Here is a 24,689-nt window from a genome sequence, read left to right as displayed (position 1 = left end):
ATTGTGGATGGAGTAATCATACTATTGAGCAGTGTTGGGATCTTCACGGTAGATCTTCACATGTTACCAATGCAGCCACCACCAACATCACACCTTTAGGAGCAGCCAATGCAGCCACCACCAACTCCTCACCTTTGGGGCCGAGTGAGGGGGACTGTACTGTATCCATGTCAGAGGAAGAGTACTCCAAATTCCAGCAGTATCAAGCATCACAACAAGCTTCTCTTCCCATTGCATCTCTTGCCCAAATAGGTAATCCCACAGAATGTCCGTCATCCAGTACTTCTCGTCCAAGTCCTTAGGTCTAGACTCCACTACCACCAATCATATCACAAGTATACCTAGCTTCTTCGCCACTCTTTGATGCCCTACAAATTTACCCTGTGTTTGTAGATGGATCATCACTGCAATTAAGGGAATTGGGACTGTAAATCTCACTTTTTCTATTTCTCTTCCTTTGATTTTATATATTCCCAAATTTTCTTTCAAACTTGTGTCCATTAGCAAAATTACTAAATCCATGAATTGTTCAGTGACATTCTTCCATGAATTCTTCAGCGACATTCTTTCTTGATTCTATGGTTATTCAAGATTTGAAGACAAGGAAGACAATTGGCAGAGAGCGTGAAGCTGGTGAACTCTATCACTTTGAGCCACAATCTCCCTCTACCGCCTGCACTACCGCTTCCGCACCTTCTCAAATTCATTGTCGCCTTGGGTCATCCTTCATTGGGAGAGTTAAAATGCTTTGTTCCTAGTTTGAGTTATGTGTCTTGTCTCGATTGTGTCTCGCCAAATGGGAAAGCACCATCTTGTTCCTTTCGCTTCTCAAGTCAATAAATGGGCTGCAAGCCCTTTTATTTTAGTTCATTCTGATGTTTGGTTCCTAGTAGGGTTGTGTCCATGTTGGGTTTTCGGTACTTTATAACCTTTGTAGATGATTATTCAAGAATGACTTGGTTATATTTAATAAAAGATCCAAAGTTGTTTCATGTATTTGGTGCCTTTTTCTAAAATAAATACTCAATTTGGTTTGCCAGTTTGAATACTTCGAAGTGACAATGCTAAAGAGTATTTCAGTGCACAATTCACTATTTATATGACTCAGTTTGGTATTGTTCATCAATCATCCTATGCCCACACTCCTAAACAAAATGGGGTTGCAAAGAGGAAAAATAGACAACTTCTTGAAATCACTTGCACCTTATTTTATCAAATGCATGTACCTAAAGTGTTTTGGAGTGACGTTGTACTTACTGTATTCTCTTTCCTAATTCACCTTTATTTTCTCTCCCTTCTCGTATATTTGGGTGTGTCTTTTGTTCTTCAACTAACTCCTAGAGTGGATAAGCTAGATCCTCATAGTATAAAATGTGTCTTTTTGGGCTACACATATACTCAAATGGGATATCGTTGTTATAGTTTTGTGCTGCATCATTTCTTTAATTCTGCCGATGTTACCCTCTTTCAGTCTACACCAACTACACCTAGTCACTGAGTGATTTTGTGCTTAATGAGTCTCTTCCTTGCCTAATCTTCTAAAGTCTACTTTGCTGTCCCTGCCCAGCCAACCATCTGAGTCTCCATGTAGTAGCCCTTCCCATCGTTTTGATCATCTTAATTTGTAGGTGAATTCACGGCGGCGACTCCAAGGAAGAGAATCCCCTCTAGCTTCTACTACCATGCCTTTGGTTTCCTCATTTGATGATCATACTTCCCATGATGTTGATCCTCCTATTGTTGTTCGATAATGTAAACGCACATGTACTCAACATCCCATTTCCAACTATGTTTGTTATGACTCCTTATCACCCTCCTATTATTGTTTTATTACTGCTCTATCATCTACTACCCTTCCTAAATCTATTTCGGAAGCCTTATCCCATTCTAGGTGGAGGGATGCTATGGTTGAAAATATGAATGCTTTACATGACAATGGTACATAGGACTTAGTACCTCTTCCTCCTAACAAGTCTGTGGTTGGTCATCGCTAGGTTTACACTGTGAAAGTCAACTCTAATGGTTTTGGGGCTTGTCTAAAGGCCCGTCTTTAGGGGTGGCAAAACAGGTTAAAAGGCTGGGTTCGGGCGGGTCATAAATGGGTCGGGGTTAAACGGGTTCAGATTCGAGTTGACCCATTTATTAACGGGTGATTAATAGCTAAACCCAAACCACTCGTTTAATAAATGGGTCACCTGTTTAAAAATATAATTTATTTATTTTAAAAATTTTAAATATTTCATATAAAATGACATAATAAAAAAAAAAAAACACTCCTTCATTTTATTTATTAATATCTAAATATAAAAACATAAAATAGAAATTCCTATTAATAAACTTAAAAAGCTTATTACACTCACAATTATTACTATTATTACTTGACAGATTGGGGGTCCCTAGATTGTTCTTTTTTGCTCGTCTCCCTTGCATTTATTCAATAAGAAATCTTGTGTTTCGAATTTCAAAAAAACTAACAAGGCTATTCTTTAACAATGTAAAAACCAAAGAGTGAAGGCAGAATTTCGAAAAATGCTGGTGAAGATAGAGATTTCTGAAAAAGTTCATGTTAAATGAAATGAGTTTGGGTTTTGATAAGGGAAGATATGGTGGGAACAAACCAGAACTGCCGGATCTGGCGTGGCAGCGTGGAATACAAACCAACACTGCGACTGGGTGCCCTACCGCAGGGGAATGGAGAGATCTCAAATCTGGCGTGGCTGTGTGGAGAGTAGCGTGGCCACCTGGGAAGTACTGCAGCTGTGAGCCTGCGACGGCCGACGACTGCGTGCCTGTGTAGGTGAGAATGAGATCTGATCTGCCAGATCTGGGTGTCTGCCGTGACGCTGTCTAGGTAGCACCGTAGCTGCGTAGCAAGGAGTGTTGGAGTGAGGCTTCTGCCAGTGTCGACTGCTGCAGTGCCACTTCTCACCTAGTCGCCCGTGAGGCCGTGCGTGAGGCGGTGAGGGTCTTAAGGCAGTGAGGCTGAGGGAGCAAGGGAGAATCGGGGATTCGGGAGATGGCAATCAGATGGGGACTAGGGTTTCATTTCATTGTATATATAATAAGTTAAATGGGTCACCCGGCGGGTACCCAACCTGAATCCACTTAACCCGTTTAATAAACAAGTCAGGTACGGGTTGACCCATTTATAAATGGGTCATCTTGTATCAAACCCAGTTTAAACTAGTGGGTCACGGGTCACCCATCGGTTTTCGACTGTTTTGCCACCCCTACCCATCTTGTTGCTGAGAGATACACTCAGGTGTATGGTCTAGATTATTCTGATACTTTTTCTCCGATTGCCAAACTTACATCAATACGTATGTTCATCTCCTTGGCTACTACTTGTCACTGAACTCTACATCAGTTAGATGTGAAGAATGCTTTCTTGCATGGTGACCTTGAGGAGGACGTTTATATGGAGCAACCACCTAGGTTTGTTGCTCAGGGGGGATCAGGCTTAGTATGTCGGCTCAAGAAGGCTCTATATGGTTTAAAACAGTCTCCTAGAGCATGATTTGGTCATTTCAGTGTTGTAGTATTTGAGTTTGGTCTTCAACCATGTGTTGTGGATCATTCTGTGTTTTATCATCGTACTTCATCGGGTAGGACCCTTCTTGTTGTTTATGTGGATGATAAAGGTATTAAGAGTCTCACACTTTTTCTACAAACTAAGTTTCAAACCGAATATTTGGGACCGTTAAAATATGTCTTGGGTATAGAAGTATCTAAATCTCGTATGGGATTTGTTGTCACGGAGGAAGTATGTTCTTGGTTTGTTGGATGAAATTGGATTGTTGGGATCTAAACTGGTTGATACACCCATGGATCCTAATAGCAAGTTAATATCGGATATGGGTGATTTGCTACCTAATCCTGCACAACACCGGAGACTCTTTGGAAAGTTGAATTATCTCACAATCACTCGGTCAGATATATCTTTTGCAACAAGTGTTGTGAGTCTATTTCTAGATTCTCCAAAGACAAGTCATTGGGACGCAGTAATTCACATCTTGAGATATCTCAAAAGTGCACTTGGGAGAGGTCTTTTGTATCATGATTAGAGTCACACTTATATCCATGGATATACATATGCAGGTTGGGCTGGATTGCCTTCTGATTGTAGATCCGCAACCGTATTGTATCTTGGTTGGTGGTAATTTAGTTTCTTAAAAGAGTAAGAACAAATTGGCGTGATTAGGTCAAGTGCTAAATCAAAATATAGAGCTATGGCTCACATTGCTTGTAAACTTGTTTGGTTGAAGAACATGTTGAAAGAATTGGGTATTTCTCATTCTCAACCTATGAAGTTGATGTGTAACAATCAAGTTGCTCTTCATATTGCCTCAAACCCAATCTTTCATTAGTGGATGAAGCACATTGATGTTGATTGCCACTTTTGTTCGGGAGAAACTAGTGCAGAATCTTATTACTACCGTTTATCTTTTAATTCGAATATGCATCTTGCTGATTTGTTTGTCAAAGCGTTAGGGGGTGTTCGTGTTAGATTTATTTGTAACAAGCGAGGAGCATATGACATTTATGCTCTAGGTTGAGGGGGAGTATCAAACGTTATTTATGTCTTTTAATATGGTTGCCAAATTGGATTTGAATCATGAATTGTGAAAATCTTCAATTTGTGAATCGAGACTCGATTCAAATCGAATCAAATCAAATGGTAAGATTCAGAACAAATTTTAAAAACTTGTTGCACATATACATCTAAAACAGAAGAATTACATTAAAAATGAAATATATTAATGAAAACCAAATAATCATGTGCCCTGATAGACATATAAAGACCTATGCATGAATAAAAACCATATTCTCAAAACATTAAAAACTATCCAAACACTTCTAGCTTCCAAAGAAACTATTATTGAGGAGAACGGAACAATGGGGACTTTATGGAATTGTCAAAATCATAAACAAAAAGTTAGGGTAACCTAAAAAATTTTAAAACAATACCAAAGCGACATTAAAGTAGAAGCATTTTTTTAATTTTTTTATTTGAAAGGCCCAAGGAAAATATTTTTATGGTCTTTGTATAAAGACTTTTGAATTTTACGGATTTTTGAAAACTTCGGTTGAATTGCAAACCAATCGGATCTATTTGGTCCATTTTGGATTTGACTGCTTATTGAATCATGATTCATAAGATTCAAATAGCATATCAGAAGATTCAAATCTATAGGCAAGTGAATCAAATTGCATGGTACAATTCAAATCATATAATTTTAAGTTCCATGCTTCAAAGTGCTTTTTCTACTTTTTAAAAGCACAAATCAAATTAGCTTTTGATTTGGAAATTAAGAAAAGCACTCCAAAATTGTAATCAAACAATGCACAGGTTATGCAATAATGTTCAAAAATTGTGTGCTCACCTGTGGTTTCCGATCAAGGCAAAAACTTAGCAATGCAATACAATATCGTGCAAGAAGTTAGTGCACACATTATTGCTGATAGGCAATGCCAAATTTTGATGAACCATGTCAATTGGCTTTCCATAGTGATCCATGTTTTTATAAAACTTCACCTAACTGGCCCCAAATTTTGATCTACCTTATCACCTTGATGTTCCCACTTCCAAAACACCATTATAGGTAAAGCAAATTCATCAGTCTCAAAATGATTTTTAAGAAACCTATACAACTACAACAAAAGTGATTACATTTTACTCAAACAAGATGATGTTAAAGCTCCAATAACCTGTTGGTTTAAAGAAGACTAGAGTAGGAGAAGTTTCAGAACAAACAGAAAAAAGATTCATTCGAGAAGAATGAAGCTTTCTGAAAAATTTCTACCAAAAACAAAAGGGAAGTCTACAAGTAGGCAAGTATAACAATTCCTGTACGAGCAACAAAGCATTACCTTCCGTCCTATGGATCTGGCATGACTGACAGCAGCAATAAGATCAGCATCATTTCCAAGTAGAATTTTATCACCTTCATCATCCTCATACTACGAAAAAAAAAAAAGGTGGACAAAAATGAAACTCTATGGAAAAAAAAGGACAATTAACTATGTCACAATCAAGCTCACTGACTTACCAACAGATGGGGACGATCTTGATCATCAGCAGCACTTATCCTATGCATGACAGCAGATAACAGCTCATCTAAATTTTCAGTGCCTAATGAGAGAGAGAGAAGGACAGACGAGGAAAAAAACGTTACTTTTGATTGCACTACAATAGCATTTCATAAGCATACCTGCTTTAGGAATATTCCTGCCCCTGCCCATCACCAGACATCATGATCTTCAAACACCACCAAGCACCAATACCACTACCACCATAAAACACCAATAGTGAGCAAAAACAAATGCTTTGTTCCAACCTGGAGAACCACCGCAATGATCACTATATGACCATAAATACCACAAATGTCACACGGTCACGAAGTAACTACATGATTGCAAAGAATACACCATTAAAAACACCAAAAGTCCACCTTCAGAAGCACAAACACCCATCCTGACCAACTCCCTACCACATACTACTACATCATTCATCAGAATCCCCAAGCTAAAACACCATTCTACCATAGCAAACACCAACAGAACTCCACAGCCAGCAAACCCCCAAAATCACCATTGCTACAGCCACTACCATCCCCAACCAAGAAAATATTCACCATCTTCATGCACAACCCCCAACCAGTGGTCTCCGGAACCCCGAAAAACTCAAAAAAAAAAAAATTACAAGAAGAAAACCAGAAAGACGGAACAGAGAGAGAGAGAGAAATCTTGCACAGGAAACAACAGAATGGGGACATTTTGCCTCAATTTCTTGAGGTGACTCCAGAAAAGATGATCAGACAGAATAAATCAGCATAACAATAACATTACAATCACAGGCTCTTGCATAGATTTTGTCTTGGGATAAATACTCACCACAATTAAATCGATGCACACGACCCTTCAGATCTTCAAATTTGAAGGCAAATGAATTCCCAAGGCCAAGAGATGGATACATAGACTTCCCAGTTTCTGTCCCATCTGATGTCATTAATCCAGACATTTCACTGTGGACAAACTGTAGCATTAGCAAAATAAACTAACTAATGACCAAGATATGAGCACAAGTACGGTAGAAAGAATAAACCTGTGGTTGTCATAATCATCTGGTGGCTCTAAGGCAAGCGCAGAATCCCAAAATTTTTGCATCATTGTGTTAGCCACATCATTAACAGCACCAGAGCTACTCTCAGCCTTCGGGAAAAAAATAATATCTCACCAACACATTTCAGGTATTCTTACAAAACAGATGCATCATAGAGTATACTTGCCACAATGAGAGAAACTGATGACATGTCCACGCAACAAGAAAACCTTCAAACATGTCTACAGAAAAACAATTCCAAATCTAGATGGATATTACAACAGAATCAACATGAAGATGGAAGCAAGTTATGGAGAGGCTCTCTCTTAACAGCTTCAAACATTTTGTGCATGAAGGAAGGTTGTTCCAAGTGTCGCTCGGTATCATTGCCAAAATATTTAGAAACGAAAACAGAAATTAAAAACCAGAAGCAGAGAACTAAAACCTAGAAACCAATTTGGCTATGTTTCTATAACTGAAGGAAAAACCTGCTAACCTGCTTGAATGCCTTTTTCCTTGGTTCAAATAACAGTTCATTACCATACTACCCTCAATCGTCATAAGACTATTTATCCTCATGAAATAACAATTTACTGGTATAAATTATAATTAAACCTTAATAAGTTCAATATTTAGAAATATTTGATGCCCAAATCAATGAAAAATAAAATAAAATGAAACAAACAAACAAAAAAAAAAAGAGAAACTATGATAAAAGACTAGAAATCACCTAATAATTTGGGAAGAAATCACCAAATAATTGCGCGTTGTATATCAAGGTTTGAAAATTATAAATAAAAAAAATCATTTTTTTTTCAAATCAGTAGATTTTATAGGGAGACTTTAGGAAGATTTTTATTATTTTTAAGAGAGTTTTGGGGAATATCTTTACACAAGGGCACATTTTTTCCAACTACTTAAAGCTTTGTTCCTCCATGCATAAACTACATATGGATTGTGTAGCCACATGTGTCACGGGCTAAGCTTGTTCAGGGCATTATGCTTGCCTATGACCGCTTATCTCGTGTGTTTGGGATGGGTTTCCATCATGTAAATACTAGTGTAGGGTTATTTTCTAGTATTTATTTCATTGTAAGCCAAATAAGGCAGTATGACTCCTCGGTCACTTTGATGTTTCCTAGTGCTAGAGTGAGAATGGCCTAGAAAGCTCTTTAGGGGAGGGTGAGTGTTCATCAATCATTGTAAAACTCACTAGAAATTGTCAACGTGCTTAGCCTACTTGCCTCCCTCGCTAAGTACAACATGTCAACGGAGGATTTGTTAATGAATTACGTTTGCTTCAATATTTACTGCTTGGTTGCCACGGCTTTCATGAATTGATTATTATTTCCGCTGCTATCTGATTGAATGTTAATGAAAGTGCTTCATGGATGAATGTTGGTAAACAAAAGGTTGGCTAGTTAAGCAAGAGTGCTTTAGCTAGCGCCGCACGGCCCTTCACAACGGTGTGAAAAAGGCGGACCGTGACATTTGGTATCAGAGCCCAAGTCGGTGACACTTGGTGAGAGCCCAAGGTTGAGTTGCTACGTGTATTCGATTGCCTTCGTTGTTGGATTTGGGAAGCTTTGGTAAGTGACCATGGCACCAAACACTGCTGAGAGGATCAGCGTGCTGGAAGCACAGGTTAAGGAAACAACCAACACTATGGCCGCGGAGGTGGCCCAGATGAGAGAACTTGTTGATGAAGTGAGGGGATCACAAAAACATCAAGCAGCTTTGATAGGCGACATGTCAGAGGACTTTCGCCACACTGTGGAAACTTTGCAAGCCCGGATGGCAGATCTGGATGCAAAGGTAAATGTGATGGTTCTTGCTATGGGGAACTCCAACACTCCGGGAGTTAGCAAGACCAAGGTGCCAGAACCCAGGACGTATGGGGGTGCCCGAGATGCCAAGGAGTTAGAGAACTTCTTGTTTGATGTTGAGCAGTACTTTCGCGTTGTGAGGATGGCCTCAGAACAGGCAAAGGTGGATACTGCAACCATGTACTTGGTTGGTGATGCCAAACTGTGGTGGCGTACCAAGTACAGAGAAATTGAAAATGGAAACTATGTGATTGATAGTTGGGCAGACTTGAGGAGAGAGCTCAAGGCCCAATTCTTTCCTGAGAACGTTGAGTATAATGCAAGGAGAAAACTGAGAGATCTCAAGCATACGGGGTCAATCAGTGAATATGTGAAACAATTTTCTGCTTTAATGTTGGATATTCGGGATATGTCGGAGAAGGACAAGTTGTTCTATTTTCTTGAGGGGATGAAACCGTGGGCAAGAACTGAATTTCATAGGCAAAGGGTTCAAGACTTGTCAACTGCACAAGCGGCTGCAGAGCGCTTAACAGACTACGCTAGTGATGAGACCGCTTCGTCCAAACGGTTTGGCGGAGAGGGAAACAGTGGAAAGTCTTTCAAGAATGGCAAACCCAAGAGTGGGGGAGCCGACTCTAAATCATCAACCTCACAGGAAGCTTCGTCGTCTCAAGGGTTCAACACACCCAATGGAAAGGGGAAGAGTAAAATTGAGTGTTTCTTGTGTCGAGGTCCTCATAGAATTTTTGAGTGCCCTCACAAAGCATCACTTAATGCCTTACAAGCTTCCATTGTAGAACAGGCAGTGGAAGACGATGGGGAAGAGGATGATGCCCCGAGGGTGGGTTCAGTGCGGTTGGTGAACGCATTGGAAAAGCAGGCAAAAACACCGAAAGTTACACGAGCAAAAGGGTTAATGTTTGTGGACTTGAGGATAAATGGGAAGAGTACTCGCGCTATGATGGATACGGGAGCTACTCATAATTTTGTTTCGCAGTTGGAAGCAGGGAGACTCAACTTATCCTTAGAGAAGGATACAGGACGCATGAAAGCAGTTAACTCTGTAGCCCAGCCTACTCTGGGAGTAGCCAAGCAAGTGGCTATAAAGCTTGGACAGTGGGAAGGTCATGCGAATTTCACAGCGGTGCCATTGGATGACTATCCAGTCATTCTAGGAATGGAGTTCCTAATGGGGACGAGGGCAGTGCTGATGCCTTCGGCTGGTTCCCTGTGTCTGATGGGAGATCACTCGTGCATGGTGCAAGTCGTTGCAACGAAAGGATACGAAGGGAAGTCCCTTTCAGCCATTCAACTCAATGAAGGATTGGGTAAGGGTGAGCAGACACGTCTAGCCATGGTGGTGGTAGACAAAGAAGTAGGCCAAGAGCTGGAGCCTACGACCATCCAAGCGGTGTTGGATGAGGATAAGGAGGTGTTGCCAGATAAGCTGCCTCACAATTTGCCTTCACGACGGACTGTGGAGCAAGAGATCGAGTTGTTATCAGGAGTGAAACCACTTGCTAAAGGGCCATGTCGGATTGCGCCTCTTGAGATAGTAGAGTTGGGGAAGCAACTTGATGAAGTGGAAGCGGGATGTGTTCACCCTTCCAAAACACCGTTGGGAGCATCGGTGTCGTTTCAGAGGAAACATGAAGAGCATCTACGGAAGGTGTTCGACAGGCTGAAGGGAAACAGTCTGAATGTGAAGAAGGAGAATTTCTCTTTCGCTCGGCGGAGCAACAAATTCCTTGGTCAAGTCGTTGAACAAGGTCGTATCCAGAGGGGTATGGAGAAGGTAAGGATGATTCAAGAACGGAAGATCCCCACGACAGTGAAGGAGTTGCGTTCCTTTCTTGGCCTTACTAGTTTCTACAGGAAGTTCGTTAAGGGGTATTCGCGGAGAATGACTCCAATGACAGGACTACTGGGGAGGTATTATTGGCCGCACACGCGGGATGATGTGGTTAATTATACCAAAACTTGTCTCACTTGCCAACAAGACAAGGGGGAGCGGAAGAAGTATGGTACTTTCATGGCCGCACCAAAGTACTGTTCGGCAGAGGGGACGACACAATTGTTCCTTGTGACTGTTGTGAAACATTGGGGTTTTCCCCAAGTTATTACTTGTGACCAAGATTTAATGTTCACTGACAACTTCTTAACAGAGTTTTTCAGGATATTCAGGTCACACCTTGACATCTCTTCGAGTTATCATCGACAGACAGACGAACAGATGAAGAGATTCAGAGAGCTACTAGATGAGTACTTGCGCCATTGTGTCAATGACAACCAGAAGAATGGCTTGCAACTACTTCATGTGGCTCCATTTTGTGGCAACGCCCAAAGGCGCTCAACAACCAAAAAGAGCCCTTTTGAGCTTGTTACAGGCCAGCTGCCACTGTTACCTCACACAGTGGGCGAGCCGCACAGACAAAAAGAGTCCCAGGGCGTACATCTTCACCAGCGAAGGGAGAAAGAATGCAGAGTTTGCCCAAGCCTATCTGGAGAAAGCTTCCAAGCAGATGAAGAAGTGGGCAGATCAGGAGAGAAGACCGCAATTTCATGTCAATTGCCTCAAGCCATTCAACGCCAACACCAACGACCAGAGCAGAAGTCAGTCAAACAGCGCAGAGTTGAAGACAGTGCAACCTGACAGACATGATGTTGAAGAGATCCTTGCAGACAGAAAGTTCCTATCCTCAAGGAAGAAGCGGCAGAAGTTCCTAGTGAAGTAGAAGTGCCTTGATGATAAAGAAATTAGCTAGATTTCTGCGGAAGATTTGAAGCCATTCGTGGACAAAGTTGAAGTGTACCTATCGCCAAAAGTCTATGAGGACGTCGACCGCATAAGTGGGGGAGAATGTCACGGGCTAAGCTTGTTCAGGGCATTATGCTTGCCTATAACCGCTTATCTCGTGTGTTTGGGATGGGTTTCCATCATGTAAATACTAGTGTAGGGTTATTTTCTAGTATTTATTTCATTGTAAGCCAAATAAGGCAGTATGACTCCTCGGTCACTTTGATGTTTCCTAGTGCTAAAGTGAGAATGGCCTAGAAAGCTCTTTAGGGGAGGGTGAGTGTTCATCAATCATTGTAAAACTCACTAGCAATTGTCAACGTGCTTAGCCTACTTGCCTCCCTCGCTAAGTACAACATGTCAACGGAGGATTTGTTAATGAATTACGTTTGCTTCAATATATACTGCTTGGTTGCCACGGCTTTCATGAATTGATTATTATTTCCGCTGCTATCTGATTGAATGTTAATGAAAGTGCTTCGTGGATGAATGTTGGTAGACAAAAGGCTGGCTAATTAAGCAAGAGTGCTTTAGCTAGCGCCGCACGGCCCTTCACAACGGTGTGAAAAAGGCGGACCGTGACAACATGGTAGGTTAAGAGCAAACGCCAAATGTCTCCTGTGGCACTCGCAAGTATCTCAATTTCACATCCTATATCATTGTATGCCAAATGGCAATTGTATTATAATTTTATAAATATTTGATTAAAAAAAAAACGTGTATGTAATGACTTAATCTCTGACCAAATGAATTTTATTAAAGCATTGTGGCAACAAAGCAAAGATGCTTTATACCAAAAAAATGAAACCAAATAGAGGCTTTTAAACTAAGCAGTGACTTGACTTGGTATCAAAGCCACAGTTTCCTGGAGGCTTTTGATTCAATTCTTCTTGTTTGTGTTAGATTGCGACCTCATCTAAAAACATAACCTGTTAGATTGTGGACCAACAACGTATATCAAGCATTAACAGTCTGCATTTATCTTCAATTTGGTAAACTATCCTACTTCGGATGTTGTTATATTGGTATTTGATGAAAGAGAGGACAGTTCATTGTGAAGAGGGCCAGCCCAAAAGCGCTATTCCCCATTCAGGAGGAGATTTAAATTTTCCTATTCCCCATTCAAAAGGAGATTTTAATTTTATTTATTTTATTTTATTTTTATTTCCACTTACTCATTTTAAGCAAGTATGTCCTCTTAATTTTAGTAAAGTACTCTCTATCTATAAAGGTAGTAAACACATTAGTGATTCTTTTTTGCAATAAATTAAGTGTTTCAATTTAAGGCTTTACCCATGCGGTGCACATCTGCATCAATCAGTATCAAAGAGAATTTTAGCTCACTTTCACATTGTTCTGGCACCATCACTTCACCATCCCCAAGGGAACCATCACTGCCAACATTACACCACCATTTGACACAACCACCTCCACCATGGTTGCAGCATTCTAGTCAGAATTTTAGATGTCATCTCATCTGCCTCTTCTGCCTGCTATCAGATACTTGCTGTGTTAAGAAGCAAAGCAGTAACCCAAACCTCTTTATCTTCCTGCTATGGACTTGAAGTCGTCAATATCAGTGCTCAGTGTCATCATAGCCTTTACCTGGCATCGTTGCCTCATGATTGCACGAGGATAGCCATCACAACACCTCCCAACGCCATTCTCAGTCACTAAATCTCCCATTTACCAATTGCAGCCACAGCCTGAGTGGCTTCAAAGGTGCAATGATATTGAAGCTTCATCAAGAGCCTCAATTTGCTTTTCTTTTTTACCCCCCCAACCATGGAAGGCCTCCTTTGTTGTCACTGTTCCCTTTGTCACCATAATCAAAGACAAGACATCTCTGGCTTTTATCTCACATCGATATCATTAACCACCCATCAACAACCTTGCCGTTGTCATTGCTGCACTTGCTTCCATCCCACCAGTCCTGCTCTCATGCCACTGCCATTGGAGATTTGAAGATTTGGAAGAGAAGAAGAAATGCAGCCCCATCTTCAGGTGGAGATCTAATTGAAGTAATGGGTTAACGCCAAACAATCAATTCCACTCTTAAACCATAAGTCCAGTCCTTAACTGCCCATGCTGGACTGATCTAAACCGGGTCGACATAAGAGACCCAGACAAAAAAAAAAATCACCGAATCATGGCGAACCAAGGATCAGTCTGAACAAGTTCAAAGGGGTGTTACCAACTAGAAACATTGGAGAGATCACATGCATGTCCTTGAAGAAAGGAATAGCATGGCTGATCAACAGCACAAGAAGGAAATCTCAGACCTTTGCAGGATTGTTGCAGATCATCATAGACTCAGAGATGTCATAGACCTCAGTGGCAAACTGCCTACAGTAGCGGCTTGCTTACATATATTAGTAAAGGAGAAGGGGCTTATGGGTGCAAGTGCTACTTCCAACTCTACCAGTCACAATCGAACGAACTCCAGAGTTCCATCTAGGTAACTCACAGCATACTTCCAATCTGACTATGGTATTAAAGACACTTTACTTCATTTCGATAGGAAGCATAAGCCTGAAGTCCTGTATGACTTCCAACTGGGCAATATTTTCATTTACTGGTGTGTTATAAATTAAGACAAAGAAAAAGTAGCTATCCTTGTCTTAAAGGATCTGGCTAGCACACGGTGGCAGAATATAAAGTCACAATGTCAGAACCATTTGGTATGGCCCATAAGTAGTAGGAACAAAATGATGGAAAATATGGTCCATCAACTGTGCACTTGGACTATGGAGGTCTATTCTAGACTCTACTCTCTCACCCAACATAGGAAAGACATTGACACATGCACATAAGAGTTACACACAAGCTCATCACTAGGTACCAAAGCAACCAACAAATTGGTGGGCTGAGATACAGAATGAGGATAAAAGAACTCAACAGTCAACACTTCATTTCCACAAATCAAACTGCATCCTACACAAATGACACAGAAAAGAAAATTCTATACATGGGCAATCATGCTGAGTCTAAGACTATGGCTACCCCAACTCCACCCAAGCTATTGTGTCAAAGAGATCTAATAAACCCTAGTTGGAGGGCTATGAATTTGGAGAGTAGGTTCAATTGTACTGTCAGTGCCCCAAAAAGAAACATCTAATTGTGAGGAAGTGGCATCGGATGGTGAGCAGTAACCTACTGTACAAGCATGCATTGTACATTTGCTAGGGTGCAAAGAACCCTGCCTAAGGTCATCTCCTAAGTTGACCAATTTTCAGCATGCCTGAAACAGATGCCTGCTCAGGAGTTCAGTAGTCTATGCACACCCTTGTCACCAGGGCCAAAATTAATTTGACACTGAATCATGTTGTTTGGCAATTGGGTTTGCGTCCATTTAGAACCCACTTGATGCAAGTACCAGTTACTAAATAGGGTTTGCTGATAGTGTTTCCCCAACTGCTCATGTTTGGATGTGCATTCAGTGTAGAGCAGAGTTACTGTCCAATTACATTATTATGTTTGTGACTTGTATGCTACTGATGTTTTACTGGAGAGACTATGGAAGTTCCAGTATTATATGATTCTTGACGGTCGTGAAAATACTGTGAGCATTAATGTTGGGTCATTCCATTATGAGCTGCACCTGTCACCCAATATCGCATATGTTTGGATCCTTGAGAGTGTTGAGTTGCCTCGGGTCCACTTATGTTCACCATATCCCCCTTCACTTAAACTGCACTCAATGCTGAATCTTTAATAGGTGGAAGAGAATGGAGGCGATAGTCAATTGTGGACAACAGGGCCAGTCTGGAAACCCTATTCCTCATCTAGGAGGAGATTATACAACACATACACAAAGAAAAGAAAATTTTATTAAAGTGCGAATTGAGTTTAAAGTGTACAAAGCATAGGACCAGAAGTCTATGCAAAAAAAAATTGAAAAACATAAGTACAAAAGAGCTCATCATAAGTCATAAAGAAATCAATATAAGAAAGAGCACAGATCACTTTGAATATGAGAAAATGAAATCCTTGAGGATTTGACCCCAAGAACATGGCCATTAAAGCACAAACCCATAAAATTCTCGCATCTTTACACCAAAACCTCGGAATTCAATTAGAAACAACACTTCTGTAGTGCTCAGACTAACCCAGCATTCTTCCCAACAATGTCAAAAAGATAATTCCATATTCTCCAGGTAAAATAACAACGCATGAAAGGGGGCTGTTGTCTCACTACTCTGTTTACACTACACATAATGATCAGTTGGAAAAGCCTTAATAGGCCACGTACTCTATAACAGTCATTAGTATTTCCATTATTCAAAATCATGCACCAAATAAAAGTGTTGATCACAAAAAGGTACGTTGGCCTTTCAATATAAAACCATTCACGAGGAAGGACAACGATTGGGGAGTCTTAACAATGTAAGCATAAAAAGATTGACAAGAAATATAAGACTAATAAGAATCAAGAATTGAACTCAAGGAATCAAAATCATCCACTTCCCTATTACTCAGATTACGAAAAATAAATTAAAATCCCCAAAAAGAACATTGTCATCTTGACAATAGAAATGTAAAATACGATCATATCGATCTTAGAAATATTATATAAATGGGAGGAAGTATCACAAAAGGGCCTATCCCCCTATCCATACATCCTCCCAAAAATCACTCTAGAACCATCCCACCCAATAGTGAATCAGAGAAAGGAAAGTAGAACATATTTGCAAAATTAAAGTTCCAACAATTAGCATGAGAAATACTCCCTCTACCCCTGCTCCCGCCCCTGCCCCTGCCCCTGCCCCCACCCCCAACTTTAGTATTTCAACCAATCCTACTGTTGACTAATTAGGTAAAATGGAAGACCTAAACTCAATGATAGGTCTCTCCCTCTTATTATAATATATGTCAAGTACAATAGGAATGACCATAACACCCTTACTAACTTGTTATAAACCAAACTCTGACAATTAAAAATAATGTTAAATGACTAAATAACCATCAACACTCCCCCTCAAGTTGGAGCATATACATCACATGCTCCTAGTTTGTTACAAATGAATTTCACACGAGCACCTCCAAAGGCTTTAGCAAACAAATCAGCAAGCTGAAACTCAGACTTCACATGAGTGATTGTAATGAACTTCTGTGCAAGTTTCTCTCGACTAAAATGGCAATCAACTTCAATGTGCTTTGTCCGCTCATGGAAGAGAGGGGTTAGAGGCAATATGAATAGCAGCTCGATTATCACACATCAACTCCATAGGTTGAGAATGTGGAAAACATAGTTCTTTCAACATGTTCTTCATCCAAACAAGTTCACATGTAGTGTGCGTCATAGCCTCGTATTCTAACTCAGCACTTGACCTAGCCACCACAATTTGTTTCTTACTTTTCCAAGACACAAAATTACCACCGACAAAGATACAATACCTGGTTGCAGATCTTCGGTGGGAAGGTGACCTGGCCCAATCTGCATCTGTATATCCCTAAATATGAGTGTGACTCCAATCCTGATATAAGAGACCTCTCCCTGGTGCCTCTTTGAGAAATGCAAATTACTACACCCCAGTGACTTGTTCTCGGGGAATCGAGAAACTGACTCACAACACTTGTTGCGAAGGATATATCTAGTCGGGTGACTGTGAGATAATTCAACTCTCCAACAAGTCTCCTATACCGACTTGGGTTGGGAAACAAATCACCCGTATCTGAGCCCGACTCCCCCTGAGCAACAAACCCAAGTGGTTGCTCCATATATACCTCCTCATGAAAATCACCATGTAGGAAAGCATTCTTCACATCCTACTGATGTAGAGGCCAATGACAAGTGGTGGCCAAAGAAATGAACAAATGTACTAGGGCAAGTTTAGCGACCAGAAAGAATGTGTTTGGATAATCCAAACCATACACCCAAGTATACCCCTTAGCAATAACTTTCACAGTGTACACCCAACAATAACCAACCACAGACTTATCAGAAGGAAGATACCAAATCCCAAGTATCATTATCATGTAGTGCACGCATCTCTTCAACCATTGTTGTCCTCCACCTAGAATGGGATAGAGCTTTAAAAATAGATTTTGGAAGAGCAATGGAAGACAGAGTACTAACAAAACAGTAATAATAGGGTGACAAGAAATCATTACAAACACAATTAGAAATCAGATGTTGGGTACAAGTGTGTTTACCGTTTCGAACAACTATACAAGGATCAACGGCATGGGAAATAAGATCATCCAACGAGGGTAGAGGCATAGTAGGAGAAGCTAGAGGGGGCACTTACCCCTTGAGTCATTGTGTGTATACTGCAAATTGGGATGATCCAAGCAATGAGAAGGACTCGATGAAGATGTAAGAGAATTGAGCACAGATACAAGGTTTGGATCTGGAAGGCAAGGTAGAGGAAGAGACTCATTAACGTCAACAAAACTCAAGGAATCAAAGTGGTATAGTGTAGACTCAAAGAAGGTGACATCAGCCGAATCAAAAAATCGATGTAAAGTAGGACTATAACATTGATATCCTTTTTGAGTATAGGAATAGCCAAAAAAAGATACATTTGATAGCACGAGGATCCAACTTATCCATTCTTGGAGTTAACTGATGGACAAAGGACACACAACCGAATATATGAGAAGGAAGGAAGGAAGGAGCCTTAGAGAAGATAACTGAATATTGGATTTTACCACAAAGGACAAAGGATGGCATTTTATTGATAAGGGAGCAAGTTGTGAGCACCGCATCACCCCAAAACTTTAGGGACATTCATTTGATACAATAGGGTACGAATGACTTTAAGAATATGTCTGTTTTTATACTCTACAACCCCATTTTGTTGTGGAGTGCGGGCACAAAAGGACTGATGGATCATACCAGAGTTAGTCATAGAAGTACTAAATAGGGTAGTGAAGTACTCCTTAGCATTATCACCACGAAGTATCCTGACTGGCATATCAAACTAAGTCCTTATTTGGGAACAGAATGCACAAAAGATATCAAACAACTCGGAACGATCTTTCATTAAATATAACCAAGTCATCCTAGAGTAGTCATCAACAAATGTAACCAAGTATTAAAACCCTAACTTTGATGTGATGCAACTAAGACCCCAAATATCAAAATATTGGCAAGAAAGGACTAATCACTCATTTGTCGACTCGAGAAGCAAAGGGAACACGATGATGCTTGCCCAGTTGACAAGACTCACACTCAAGATTAGACACAGAATTCAGTGTAGAAACTAGCTTTTTCAACTTGTCCAAGGACAAATGACCAAGATGACAATGGATTTGAATTGGTGTAGCTGCAACCCTGCAGGAAATAGTTGGAGAAGGCAACTCAAAGTAGTAAAGTCCATGAGCCTCACGTCTTGTACCAATTGGCCTTCCCGTCTTCAAATCCTGAATAATTACAGAATCAGGAAAGAATGTGACAGAACAATTTAGTGACTTTGTAAGCTTAACTGACATGAAATTAAAAGGAGATTTAGGAATGTATAAAGCAAAAGAAATAGAGATGGAAGGAGTAAGATTTATTGTTCCTATCCCCTTAACAGCAATAGTGGACCCATCAATAAAGGCAACTTGAGGTAGATTTTTAGGATACTGGAGATTAGAGAAGAAGTTAATTGCACCTGTTATATGGTCAATGGTAGTAGAATCGATAACCCAAGGACTAGTAGGAAGGATACCAGATGACATACGGACTGTAGGATTACCTTTCTCAGCAAAAGACGCAATGTGAGAAGATGCTTGTTGAGACAACTAATACTGTATAAACCTTGAATACTCCTCTGATATAGTCACAGTACACTGTTCACTCAAACAAGTGATTAATGAAGAAACCATACTTTTGGGATTGCAAACTCCATCCCAGCATTCACAAACTCAGACCAATGACCACAAGATTAATTGCTGGAATAATTGGAACAACCACAACCAAGGTGACTAACTATGAACAAGTCACAAATAAATCAATACAAGACTGCCACAGCACCAAGAAACTCAGATACAGCCCCAGGAGAGCAACTCACAAACACTGAAACAATTGGTGAAGTGAACCTCTAAAACTACCATGGAGAAATCACCAACTTATATAACACTGCCACAGCCTCACCAAAAAAAAAAAGGCTTATGAGCACTGTCACTGCTCCAAGAAAGTCACCAATGACTGTTACTAACTTCGAACTACAACTGACAAATTACCACAAGTGCATGATTAAACAAAGATTGGATCTTTGAGCAAAACACAAGTCCAACAGCTTGATAATTTGATATGTGGAAGGAATTAGATCATTGAATCAAAAAATACAGCAAATCCCACTGTTTCAGACCCCATAAATTCAATAACCATTGATAAACTGCTTCACGAAGCATCAAACAACCATTCCTTGGGTGCCGCACTTGAGCAATTAAAAAAGGTGAGATCTTTGGACAAAAAACATCATGAAAAACTCCAAAAACATGTTAATAGAGAGATTGGATCACTGCTGGATCATTTCAGGTCAAAACCATGCCTTAAAGTGGCTTCACCGCCGGTGTGTGAGTTCAGCCCTGGCAACCTTCGTCCGGCGCATGAGGGCGCGTGGGACACTGCCTGGCGGTGGTTTTTCAGTGGGGGGCAGATTGGCAGTGTTTGTGGGTGACTATGGCATTGGTTTTGACAAATCTATAGTGAATTTGATGTTCTCGAACTGGCAGTGTCACCCAGAAAATTCCAGCGACTGGTCTGACTTTCTGCTGCTGCTGCTGGCTGTTTTCTAGAGTTTTAGTACTGCTGAAAAATCTTCTATGATGATAGTTATGTGGCAGATTTGGGGTTTTAGACTTTGGTTTGATGGTAGTGGGTAACACTTGGGGTTTAGGTTTCAGAATCATGCTCTGATACCATGTTGAATAATTGGGTAAAATGGAAGACCTAAACTCAATGATAGGTCTCTCCCTCTGTTTATAACATATGTCAAGTACAATTGGAATGACTATAATACCCTTTCTAACTTACACTTATTACAAACCAAACTCTAACAATTAATAATAATGCTAAATGATTAAATAACCATTAACACCTACGAAGTCTTTATTTACTTATTATAACCTTATGCCAAAAATTCAACCTTTAGAGGAAAATGCCACAATCACTTTCCCCTAAAGAAATGTTCTTAAACACTAAATGCCCTATTCCCAAACCTCTGTTAGACCAAGGCTTCCTGACAATGTCCCAACTCGTTCAATGACCCCTTCTTTCCTTCCCCACCCCCTCACAAAGAAAATCTGTAATCAACTTCTTCAAACTCCCAGCCACCCAAAGAGAAATTTTGAGAGACAGAAAGATAAACTACGCGTATTACCTGTCCCAACAGAAGACTTAAAAATGTCAGTAATCAATCCTGAATATTACACCCAATTATAGAAGCATAATGAGAGAGATCCTGCAAACTCAGATTCAACCCAACCGAACTAGATTTAGACAAGTTAATCCCATGCCCCAACACAGCCTCAAAAATCTGTAAAGTTTGTTCACTCATTCTTTAAAATCCCCTAACCCTTCTTTAGGGAACAAAATAGTATCATTAGCAAACTGAAGATGGGAAAAATCCCCTTTTCTGTGTCTACAGTAATACCTCCAAATAACCTAAAGCACATTTATTTTATCTATTAAGTATTATCTTTATTTCCACTTTTTATTTTAGACAGATATATCTTCTTAATTTAGGAAAGTATTCTCTCCATTTATAAGGATTGCAAACAATTTTCTTTAATAGAGTAAAGAAATTTATTAAAAACATCATAAATACGTAAAACAAATTAGGGTAGTATTCAATGTTTTCCTCTCAAGTGTGACTGCTGCAAATGCAAGGGAGTGTCGAGCAAAAAGTTGGCCCACAACCTAAAACTTAAGCATGTAGGCCAAGTGGTGACAAAACACATGCAAACAGAAAAATCAACTAATTTCTTTGGAGCTTTATCCACCAGAGACTGGGGTGTATGCATATATAAACAAATCCGCACGTACCAACCAATGACCACAACTTTGCAATTTCACATTTTTTCTTAGATATGAAAAATTATTCCCAGACTCTAATTAACTTATATGTTGTACTGTAAAACAGTTCAAAATATTTTCATTTTACCTTTTGCCAGACCTCCTGGGGTTGGGGGGCATCAAAGAAACAATAGAAAGAACAAGATGAATCCAAGTTAAAGTCCAAGTGCACACATGCACACCTCCACACCCACACCTATATATTGGTCAGCGAGTTGGGGTAATAGGTGGATCTGGGACCTCTGGGTGTTGGAGTGCTGATTATGTGTGATCTACACATGCACTAGCTATTAAATTTCAGGCATTAATTCCATTTTACATAAATGGATTTTATGATATTTATCCAAGAATTTGATTTTAAAAATGTGAGAATGTTATCATAGTCCTGCATTACATGCATACAAATTGTACACACCCACGCAACAGCAGTATCAAAAACAAAATCACTTACCATGGAAATTGCTGCATGGGTTATCTGCAAAACATCTACACAAGCAACAACACATCCCTCTGCACAAGAAATGAATTACATATTTTTACACAGATAAATGGAGGGAAAAAAACTTTTACTGAATCAAAACAAAAAAAAAAGACTTTTACTTCAATTCAGTAAAACACTTATGAAAAAGAAAGAAAAGTATCACCTTTGTCTAAAACAGGAAGGTTTAGAAACTTCCCATCATGCATTAGATGCAATGCATCAAGGATCGTTGTCTCTAATGTTGCACACTCAGGGTTTGGTGTCATTACCTTGAGAAGATTAGGGGAAAAAAGTAATCACCATCATACTCAAAAGTAAAAAATGCAACTTTGCAAAGAGTAAACTAGTTAGACAAGAAATCATAAAGTATAAACAGAAGCGAGCTAACTGCAACCCATAAGAATTTAACATCATAGACATTTTTACAATTCATTAAAAGATGCCAAAGTGACAAAGCAATGTAAATAAATGTGTACAAGAAGTTGATGCAGGACCATAGGGGAGCAGGAGAAAAAGAGAGAAAGAAAGAGAAACAAGGACGGCCATTCTTGCAAGGACACAAATGCAGTACACAAAACTCAATCAATTTATAATCCAACTCTGCTTCCATTTACATCTAAGTCTTTATAGGACTCTTACTTGAAGCTCAAAGAAACCATAGAAACTACTATAGTTTTCAAAATTAAAAGGCTTAAAGGTTTTTTAAAATATTACCTTAAAATGACAATAAAAAAATGTTTCAAAAGAAATTTTTTTTAATTCTCTACAATTAATAAAATGAAAATATGACAGTTTTCTATCTGCCTTTTTTGCTCATTATGTTCCAAAAATGCCCTTCCATTTTTACAAATTTCTATTGGAAAAAAATTTTCAGCTAGTGGGCAATTTAGTAAATATAAATCCTACCCATAACTAACACTAACTAGTGGCTACCCATACTCTCCATAATTTTTGCACACGCATTCTCATTACAATTCATGACTACTGAAAATCAAGAGGCATGGGCAATGTACAGTGCCATGGCTAGTAAATAAGCTTACAACAATTGGCCCATAAAATATAGTAAATGGTGCTAAATTTAGGCTTTCAGCTTGAACTTGCATCCTCTATATATCCCTTTCTTATGGAAAAAATGAAGCGTCAAACTTTAAAAAGTGCAAGGTTAATAACCTTAGAGGTCCTTTGGTACCACTGTCAAAACTTAAAGAAACGAAAACCAAAAACAAAAACCAAAAACCAAAAAAACAAAAACTAGAAACCAACAACCTGTTTAGTCAACATTTATAAAACTAATACAAATTAAAAACTTAATTAAAAAAATGCTCATTTTCATCTTTAAATCAAAATATTATAAAAATATGATTAAAATAATAAAATAACAAATAATACACATTAAAAAATTACTATAATAAAAAAAATTATTACAATTATTTTATTTTCAAAATTTACTTTACAACAAAAATTTTATTAGACATGACAATTGAAAAATAGTAAAAGTATTTTGTAATTGGCTTTATTATTACTATTTAAAATTTATGCATATTTTTCTTTTAATTATAATTAAATTTATACGATCATTTAATTTTGATTTTTATTTAAGAGTGTATAAAATGAATAATTTAATCCAAAAAAATTATTTCTGGATATTAAAATTTCTGGCAACAAGTTGCCAAAACAACTAAAAACCATAAAATCTGTTTTTAGTTTTTTGGCAAACAGCTAAAAACCAGCAGCAAAAACATAAAACTGACAATAGAAACAAATGTGTTTTTATAATTCCTTTTTTCACTATGGAGAAACAGAAACAGAAAATAGGAAAAAGCAACGATAGCAAACAGGCCCTTAGCTTTCCTGGTGACACCAGCTTTTATCTCCTCAACAATGCATAAGAGATGCATCAAATCAGATAGTTTCACTAGAAAGACAAATGAGCAAGGGAGATAAACTTGACAACTCGGCGTTCTCTAAGGTCTTGGAAATCCATTATCAAACTCCTTAGATTTGTGGGTATAGTCATCAATCTTTCTACCTGCAACAGTGATGGCTGAGAAGTCTTGTCAGAAATGGACAGGCAACTTTCCACCTTGGTTCACAACTTCATGACAGCCTCCCAAAGCCTGGCAACTTGATTTGGATCCAAGCTAAATTTTGAATTACTTTGTGGGATTGTTGGCAGTCAAAAAATTTAATTGGGTGTGGTTGGAATAAAATCACAAAGTAATCCAAATAGTCATATGGTGAAGGGTGGCAACCAAATTGAGATGGAATCAAGTAACAAAGCCAACATGGTCAAAATTGAGCTAATTAGGATAAAAAGATAGAAATGGTGAGTTAAATCCTAATGGAAGGGTTCACTATAGGTCCAATCTAAGCTTGATTAAAAAACAGAAAAAGGGAAAGAAGAAAGAAAAAGAAAAAGAAAAGGTTACCTTTTTAAAAGAAACTAATAACTGCGGGAACACAAAACTTGAGCA

The 24,689-nt window shown here is 39.1% G+C and overlaps 1 protein-coding gene across 2 annotated transcripts in view; it reads right to left on the bottom strand.

The window, feature by feature from the left end:
* LOC131160622 (CBS domain-containing protein CBSCBSPB3-like) overlaps positions 1–24,689 on the bottom strand; it is a 39,951-nt gene that overhangs the window by 3,102 nt on the left and 12,160 nt on the right. For both annotated transcript variants that reach the window (XM_058116465.1, XM_058116466.1), the window contains exons 8-13: positions 22,379–22,484; positions 22,186–22,244; positions 7,106–7,212; positions 6,895–7,025; positions 6,051–6,133; positions 5,872–5,961 (exon numbers count right to left, since the gene is read on the bottom strand). In XM_058116465.1, coding sequence (XP_057972448.1) covers positions 5,872–5,961; positions 6,051–6,133; positions 6,895–7,025; positions 7,106–7,212; positions 22,186–22,244; positions 22,379–22,484 — 576 coding nt within the window. The remainder of the gene's footprint in view (positions 1–5,871; positions 5,962–6,050; positions 6,134–6,894; positions 7,026–7,105; positions 7,213–22,185; positions 22,245–22,378; positions 22,485–24,689) is intronic.

Source organism: Malania oleifera, chromosome 7 (genome assembly GCF_029873635.1).
Source record: "Malania oleifera isolate guangnan ecotype guangnan chromosome 7, ASM2987363v1, whole genome shotgun sequence".
Lineage (NCBI taxonomy): Eukaryota > Viridiplantae > Streptophyta > Magnoliopsida > Santalales > Ximeniaceae > Malania > Malania oleifera.
This window is presented reverse-complemented; position numbering and strand designations above follow the sequence as displayed.